Source organism: Eulemur rufifrons, chromosome 20, assembly GCF_041146395.1.
Source record: "Eulemur rufifrons isolate Redbay chromosome 20, OSU_ERuf_1, whole genome shotgun sequence".
In the NCBI taxonomy this organism is placed as follows: domain Eukaryota; kingdom Metazoa; phylum Chordata; class Mammalia; order Primates; family Lemuridae; genus Eulemur; species Eulemur rufifrons.
The window spans coordinates 22,543,458-22,552,053 of record NC_091002.1 but is presented as its reverse complement, the minus strand read 5'-3'; the positions used below and the strand labels follow the sequence as shown (position 1 = coordinate 22,552,053).

The 8,596-nt window shown below is 39.5% G+C and overlaps 3 protein-coding genes across 10 annotated transcripts in view; 1 reads left to right on the top strand and 2 right to left on the bottom strand.

Annotated features, from left to right (window-relative positions):
• Positions 1-8,596, bottom strand: part of CPNE1 (copine 1) — a 410,662-nt gene that overhangs the window by 55,935 nt on the left and 346,131 nt on the right. The gene's annotated exons all lie outside the window — the stretch shown is intronic.
• On the top strand, positions 11-1,644 carry ROMO1 (reactive oxygen species modulator 1). Of its 2 annotated transcripts, none has more exons than XM_069496082.1 (3): positions 11-66; positions 272-402; positions 1,447-1,644. In XM_069496082.1, exons 2-3 carry the CDS (start codon positions 272-274, stop codon positions 1,553-1,555), a joined length of 240 nt encoding a protein of 79 aa, XP_069352183.1. In that variant the 5' UTR covers positions 11-66; the 3' UTR covers positions 1,556-1,644. The 2 variants fall into 2 exon arrangements, with proteins under 2 accessions (XP_069352183.1, XP_069352184.1); XM_069496083.1 differs by having other exon boundaries at positions 22-71.
• Positions 3,205-8,596, bottom strand: part of RBM39 (RNA binding motif protein 39) — a 31,009-nt gene continuing 25,617 nt past the window's right edge. For all 7 annotated transcript variants that reach the window (XM_069496361.1, XM_069496362.1, XM_069496364.1 and 4 more), the window contains 4 exons: positions 7,094-7,175; positions 5,182-5,287; positions 4,623-4,701; positions 3,205-4,533 (listed from right to left, as the gene is read on the bottom strand). In XM_069496361.1, coding sequence (XP_069352462.1) covers positions 4,433-4,533; positions 4,623-4,701; positions 5,182-5,287; positions 7,094-7,175 — 368 coding nt within the window. In that variant the 3' untranslated portion in view covers positions 3,205-4,432. The remainder of the gene's footprint in view (positions 4,534-4,622; positions 4,702-5,181; positions 5,288-7,093; positions 7,176-8,596) is intronic.

Below are 8,596 nucleotides of genomic sequence, written 5' to 3'. Positions count from 1 at the left end.
CTCGAGCGCCCTCCTCTCCGCTTTCCGTGTGAGACGCAGAGCTGAGCGACCGAGGCCGCGAGCGAGGTGAGGTGGGGCGGTCCGAACCCTGCGTCGTCGCGCGGCGTGGGGCCTGGACGCAAAAAGGGTGGTGGAGTAGGGCTATGCGCTGATTTTTCTTCCCTAACTTTTCCCGAACCCTTGGGTCCTCTCCCCACCCGCCGTCTCCGTCCCCGCCGGACTCTTGACCTGGCGTCTGGGCCCACATTTCCCTATCCCTCGCACCCTGCAGATGCCGGTGGCCGTGGGTCCCTACGGACAATCTCAGCCAAGCTGCTTCGACCGCGTGAAGATGGGCTTTGTGATGGGTTGCGCCGTGGGCATGGCGGCCGGGGCGCTCTTCGGCACCTTTTCCTGTCTCAGGTGAGGAGCGCGGGCAGTGATCTCTGGGTGGGACTACTGATCCTTCCCACCCCACCTCACTCGGTTGGGAGCCTGAACAGAGCCTACTTACTTCTACTTCCCTGGCTGTCCTCTAGCGATTGAAACCGATTTCCTAACCACCTTCAGTCCACAAGGACAGATGGGAAGCGTCAGTGTTTAAGATTCTGAGATCTAGAGTAAAAATGGTTTCTGGCCTTTTCTTACTTGTTCGGTGATTTTAGGCAAGTGGGATAGTGGGTCTCCTTAAGTGTAGGATGAGGACAGTAACACCTCCATAGAACTGTAACAATCACAATCAGCACACTTTGCACACAGTCTGGCACATTAAATGCTCAGTAGCTGGTTATTACTACTGGTATTTTTATTTGCAATTGGGTACAACAAAGCGAACTTGTTGAGCGGTTTTACTATCCTGGGAACAGGATGCAGAGAGGATACAGATACTTTATACTCTGAAGAAGGTCATTTTCACATTTAGAGGCTATTATTTCTGTTTTTCCAGCCTATACATTCCCGTTTACAGAGCACTTTACATTAAGCACTGTGCTAAATACTATACTTGAATCAAAAAGATCATGTAAACAATCTTTTCATGTCTATTTTACATTTGACAGAGCCAATAAATTGCAGAGCAGGGTCTTGAACCCAGGTCTGACTCCAAACTCATTAACACCAGAAAACCATCTAAGACAGCTGTCTCTATTGGAACATATATGCCCTGGAGGCAAAACCAGTCCCAAAAGCTGTTTTCCCTGCCAGTGTACTTTACATTGCATCTGTTGCCTCACTCAGACTTAAAGTTGGTAATCAGAAGAGTGCCCCAAATAAACTGTTGGGTTCTTTTCCTTGTTTTTACTCGTCATGATGGGAAAAGATAATGTCCGATAAGTGGCAAATAAGATATAGGGAATGCCAGACTTAAGAAGTGCTTGACTCATTGTTAGCAGCAGACTAGAAAGGGGCAGGTAATAGTCTTCCCTGTATTTTTGTTCCCAAATGGCCCCATCTTGGTTTCCTCCTCAGGATCGGAATGCGGGGTCGGGAGCTGATGGGCGGCATTGGGAAAACCATGATGCAGAGTGGCGGAACATTTGGCACATTCATGGCCATCGGGATGGGCATCCGGTGCTAACCATCGCAGTGGTTGCCCACTACATCTACACCTTCTCATCAATCCCAGCCCATATACTGTAATAAAACAAAGTCTTTGAGTAGTCTTGAGTGTGTCTGATGGAGGAATTATTTTCTTCTCACTCTCAGCCTATTCAGCTTTGCCAAAGATCTTCTAAACTAAAAAGTGTGCTGATGAGTAGGGTTGCTGTTTCCCAAAGCCTGACTTTCTTAATCCACAACTGGAAAATTTTGGTGTGCCTGGTACCTCGCATAGATTATAGTAAACTAAAACCTGTAAGGTTAGTGCTTTTATCTCCCTTTTAAAGGTAAAAATCTGAGATTCAAAAAAAATGTGAGATTTGTAAGTTTAGATTTCCTCAAGGTCAAACACTACAAAAAGAAGTTATAACTTATTTCCAAAACAATGTTGTTTATCCTGTTCTTCACATACAGCTGCCTGCTTCATCAGAAAGAACAATTTATTCACTGTGAAACAAACTAAGAATGTCAGCCCCAGTCCTAGCTTCTCAACTGGCTAAATCCCAGATTTTCTAACCAGCCGTCAATGATGCAAACAGTATTAACTGGCCCTTCACAGGATTCCATTAATTGGCTTGGTGCGCAGTAGCTTCTGTAGTAATGAGCAAGTGTCCCTCATCTGCCCACATAGGCCTTAACGGATTTTCTGACCTGAACTGCTCCTTCAAAATGTCTTCAGAACTTAGGACATTTTGGGACACTGAGTTGCACAGGAAATCCACATTAGCTGTTGCAGCTACAGATTTTCCAACCAAAGTGAAAGTCTCAGGAGTTTGATGACCTAAAGGATTTCACTCAGAATAGCCATTTGAACCATATTCTATGTATCACATTACTGCATTTACTAAACATTGCATTTCCTTTGAACATCATTTATAAACCAAATTTAAAACTTTATGGCAACTGACAAATTTTGGCCACCTGTTTTAACAGATGAGATCAACTACAAGAGGCCACGTTTGCTTGCCCAGTTCCCAGGAAAGGAATGACAAAACAAACTTGATAAGGCCTGGTTCAGGTCGGGGGAGTTATTGCAAAGATAGCAGGGAGTACTTTGCAAAACAAACAAAAATTTTGAGAATGTAAGTTCCTGCCACAAAAAAAGCAATGCTGCCTGGTGTTGAAAAATAAGTTAACTTGAACCTTGAAGTTTTTCTTCACATTAAATAACTAATCTTTAAGATAAGAGTGTAAGTGGTGAAGGCCCACTGCCCAGTATGGAAGATCAAAATCCCTTTATATATATATATATATAGCTAAATCAATTTGAGAAACCAGTTTGAAATTAAGGCATTTTTCTCAGTATATACTTTTAAATAGTGAAGACTTTTTTCCACAAAGATGCCCAGGTTAACAGCCTGGGCAAATGCGTTTGGTTTTCTTTTTGGTAAACCCCTCTGTTTTGATGTATTGCCCCCCTAAGAGGTACTGTGCTATGCTAGGATGATAGGAAGGAATTGATGGGGACAGCCTGAGGGCAAGTTTCCCCAGACTCAGCACACTAAGATTTCCTTAAGAAGCAAGTACTAAAATACTTACTAGTAATAGTCAAAGAAGCTAACAGTCTATTCTCAAGTTTTTATGACTTTAAAACATTTGAAAAATGAAGATTTCTTGTGGCCTTTTTAAGAGAATTTTATTTGAGTGGTTCTTACAAAGATCGTTGCAATATGAAAGTCATTTGTTTGATAGAAATATCAAGCTGTCTTGTCAAACACACTGAAGTAACCCAAAAATATATTTCAGAGCTCACAGAGCTTAAAAAGAGCAAAAGATTATATGCAACCAGACAAAACCTATTTCTGCATTTCCTATTTCTTGCTCAGACTGCTTTGCTTACCAGACTGTCACTAAACATCTTCAGGAAATGCAGGGATCATTTTGTTTGGAATCTTAAGACACACCAGAATGCGTAGTATTTACAAAGAAACTTTTACAGATACATTAATTGAAAAGATACCATCAAGAAGTATTTTAATTTTGAAATCTCCCTTTCTTGGCCGGGCATGGTGGCTCATGCCTGTAATCCTAGCACTCTGGGAGGCTGAGGCGGGTGGATCGCTCCAGGTCAGGAGTTCGAGACCAGCCTGAGCAAGAGCGAGACCCCATCTCTACTAAAAATAGAAAGAAATTAGCTGGACAACTAATAATATATAGAAAAAAGTAGCCGGGCATGGTGGCACATGCCTGTAGTCCCAGCTACTTGGGAGGCTGAGGCAGGAGGATCGCTTGAGCCCAGGAGTTTGAGGTTGCTGTGAGCTAGGCTGATGCCACAGCACTCTAGCCCAGGCAACAGAGCGAGACTCTGTCTCAAAAAAAAAGAAAAAGAAAAAGAAATCTCCCTTTCTTGCCAATTGATTAAAATGCAAGATGAGATGCTAAACAAACAGCCCTTTAGCTGTCTTCAATTGCCATACACGAAATGTGTATTGCAGAAACCTCTGCTAAACCATCCACCAAATATCAACATTAGTGAAATGTGAAATGTAACTAACTGCTGTGTAAAAAGTTAGGCTTTTGAAACATTTAAAAACATCATTACATCCCTGGTCTGCCTTTTTACAGAAAGCACATTTGTTCCCCTAGAGCTATTCCTATAGGTCCTTAATGTAATTTTCTACATGAACATTTTAAAAGGCAGAACAAAAGAACAGCTTTGTATACAGTGGGATTTGCTAGTTAGGGAGAATGAGCACACTGCATTCCTGTTAACATTTTTATTTTTTCAAGGTAACAGGAATTGTATACAAATGACAGTAGACCCTTGCCTCTTTATTTTTATCTAAATAAAAGATAACTCAAGATGAATTCTCAAGAAAGAAAAAAAAGCTATGTACATAAGGGACTATATCTTCCTTCATCGTCTACTTGGAACCAGTAGTTGTGTTGCTGTCATAGAATCAGGAAAGAGGTTGTGGTAAGTTGGAAGAGGTACATATGCTGCTGTAATCATTTTACCTGTTGAAAGAAACAGATATGTTGGGTTTAGCATCTTCACTTAGTTGTAGACCCTTAATAACAATTAAAAAAAAAAAATTCAAACTCACCAGCAAACCACCTGCCATGCAATGCATTGACAGCAGCAATAGCTGCAGCAATTGATGGGCACTTCACATACACATTGCCCTAAAAAAAATGAGTAAATAAAAGGAGAGAAAAGGTAAGGATGGTGCTGTATACAACATGGACTCGGGTTTATTCAAATTCAAACAGCCTGTAGAAAAACTTGGTGCTCTATAACCACAAAATGTTTTCCATACTCAATAAACTAGACAATATGTATACCTAGAATTTCAGGAAAGAATGACTTATACTCCCTGACTTGCTCTGTACTATCTTTTCTCTATGACTTGTAAGCTGCCTAATAATCAAGATGCCAAGATTTAAAAGGAAACTTTATATATTAACAGCAAGTGCTCTATAAGACCCTAATCAAATATTCAATTACTTTTTGTCTTTATTTGAGGGTATATTTAGCCAAGACGTTACAAGCTTCCTTCAAGAAAAAGCCACTCCAATAGAAGACAGTGATTATAACATGAATCAAGTACATGTGAAGATTAAGACAGAGCAATAAACCTAGGTTTATTAAAGAGATTCAAATACCTGAGCTGAATTTTTATCAACATAAATATGAATAACTCCTCCATGTTTATTACATTCTTCAATCACATCATCCTTAATCTCTGTATCCCATCCAACTTCTTCTTCTCTGTAAGAAAGCATTAAGGTCTTTTAAATACTATTTACACTAATAAAACATACATTCTCAAATGTATCAAAAAATCAAAATATTTATTCTCTGAATTTAAAAAATTACTTGTGTTAAAAAAGAGAGTAGGACACTGGAGGAAAGCAAAGAAAAATAATATATAAAAACATTGTTTCCAGTCAGGCACAGTTGGAAGACCAAGGGAGGAGGATGGCTTGAGGCCATGAGTTCCAGATGAGCCTAGACCACACAGTGAGACCCTCTCTCTACAAAAAATAATAATGACAAAAAATTAGCCAGATGTTGTGGCACATGCCTGTAGGCCCAGTGACTATGGAGGCTAAGGTGGGAAGATGGCTTTAGCCCAGGCTTTAAAGCTTACAGTGAGCTATGATCACACCTGCACTCCAGCCTGGAAACAGAGACCCTGTCTCTTGTCACTGTATAAAATATAATTTATCAAAATTAACAACCCCCCCCTTACAATTAGATTGGATTTGGTATATTATAAACATGATTTATAAAACCACTGAGAAGAATATAGTTTAATAAATAGCATTCCAATCACCAGCTTGGTACTTGGAAACATTAGTACTTTGAGAGGCTGAGGCAGGAGGCTGGCTTGAAGTCAGGAATGTGAGACCAGCCTGAGGAAAAGTAAGATCCCCTTCTCTACAAAAATTAGAAAAATCAGCCCAGCTTGGTGGCATGTACTTACAGTCCCAGCTACTGGGGAGGCTGAGGTGGGAAGATCATTTGAGCCCAAGAATTTGAGGCTGCAGTGAGCTGTGACTGGGCCACGGCACTGCAGCCTGGGCAAGAGACCCTGTCTTAAAAATTTAAAAAATTAAAAAAAAAAAAAAAAAAAAAAAGGCCGGGCGCGGTGGCTCACGCCTGTAATCCTAGCATTCTGGGAGGCCGAGGCGGGTGGATCGCTCAAGGTCAGGAGTTCGAGACCAGCCTGAGCAAGAGCGAGACCCCGTCTCTACTAAAAATAGAAAGAAATTATATGGACAACTAAAAATATATATATATAGAAAAATTAGCCGGGCATAGTGGCGCATGCCTGTAGTCCCAGCTACTCGGGAGGCTGGGGCAGGAGGATCACTTGAGCCGAGGAGTTTGAGGTTGCTGTGAGCTAGGCTGACGCCACGGCACTCACTCTAGCCTGAGCAACAAAGTGAGACTGTCTCAAAAAAAAAAAAAAAAAAAAAAAAATTTTTCCCAAAGAAAAAAATGGGGCTCGGAGCAGTGGCTCACGCCTGTAATCCTAACTCTTTGGGAGGCCAAGTCAGGAGGATCCTTTGATCTCAGGAGTTCGACACCAGCCTGAACAAGAGCGAGACCCCTTCTCTACTAAAAATAGAAAGAAATTATATGGACAACTAAAAATATATATAGAAAAAATTAGCCGGGCATGGTGGCGCATGCCTCTAGTCCCAGCTACTCAGGAGGCTGAGGCAGGAGGATCGCTTGACCCCAGGAGTTTGAGGTTGCTGTGAGCTAAGCTGACGCCACAGCACTCTATCCCAGGCAACAGAGTGAGACTCTGTCAAAAAAAAAAAAAAAAAACCTACTTAGAAATAAATAGAAAACCTGCATAGCTTTTAATATAATTACAATCTTATAAATGTATCCTAAGGAATTAGCAATGTACATAAAACTTATTTTAAAAGTATCAAAATTATAGAATTGTTTCTATTATGAACTATATGAAAATGTCTTCAATGCTAGCTTAGAAAAGTTGAGTAGTATTACAGCATTCACAGTATATTCTTTTGAATTTGACCAAAGTATATTACTTACGTTTGAGGATTAAACATGTTAGAGAGTTGGAAACACTGTGTTGCAAGTGGTTGAACAGAGGCAGCTGCAGCTAAAGCTGAAGCTAAAAGAAAAGAGAGAAAGAAAAATTAGTTTCATAGAAAATAATTCACAACAAACCCCCAAAACCCATCCCAAGTATGCAAGTAGGGTGTCACTCACTACACTAATATTTCTTATTTTCCTTCAATGAATAAGCGTTCTGCTTTCATAAAGCTTTACTTTAAAATAAAACAAAAATGATAACGTGTCAGTACTCTGTTTAGTTACCAGAAAACCGAGAAAACCTAACTTTTGAAACAGACATTTAGAGATTTGGAGGTATTATTTTTAGAAGTAAAAAGAAACTTTGTGTTATCTCAATTCAATTAGACAAAATCAATACATATCAATCCCAAAAGACAAAGAATAAAAGGGAAGATTGAATTTGTTACAACTGCTGGTGTCTATATCCCAAGAAGAGGGTGATAATAAAAACACAATCCTTGGAATTCCCAAATAAATCTATACACCCTTTGGTATTTCTTAGCTTTCTGCCATAAATATAGTTTTTTTAAAAATATATAAACCTTAAGTATAAAAAGATTACATTTTTAAATAAGATGCATAAAATCATTTTAGATTTCCTGTCCTAGGAAAATAAATCCTATGAACAAATCAAATTAACATTTTAAAAAAGATTTTGTCTTTTAACATAATACCAAGAACATTCAATAGAGTAGCATATAATATCCACTATTATAACTTAAAAATACTCAACACTGTAAAAGTTTAAAACCATACTGGCTTGAAGTTAGGACATTTTCTAAGATAGCTCCTCCAATGCTTTATGTGATTTATAAAAATATTACCAGTAGCTGTGACAGAACTCACCGCAATCATATTATCTGACCAAATTTCAATCCAATACATAATAACAAACAAAGCTAAGGATAAAACAGTGCATTAGAAATTATAGTAATTAAAATGAATGATTGCTTAAGGAAGTATCAGAAATAGTCTAATGAACAAAAATTAGGGTTGTGCATTTAACAGATCATAAAAGAATGACTTTCTGGTGGAATTACAAGTGCTTTTGCTTCTTCACATTTTCCTTCAATGAACAAGCGTTTTGCTTTCATAAAGCTTTACTTTAAAATAAAACAAAAATGCTAAAATAACATGTCAAATTCTACTGAGGAATGTTAGAAAGATTCTCTGTGTAGCTTATCATAAAACAAGTGGAAGTAGCCTGGCACAGAGGCTCACACCTGTAATCCTAGCATTTTAAGAGGCCCAGGTGGGAGGACTGCTTGAGGCCATGCATTCCACACCTTTAGCTGGCCCCTATCTACAAAAAGCAAGAAAAATTAGCCAGGCATGGTAATGTGTGCCTTTATTTCCAGCTACTCAGGAGGCTGAGGCAGGAGGATTGTTTGAGCCTAGGAGTTGGAGGCTACAGTGAACTATGATGACTCCACTGCACTCTAGCCTCGACAACACAGT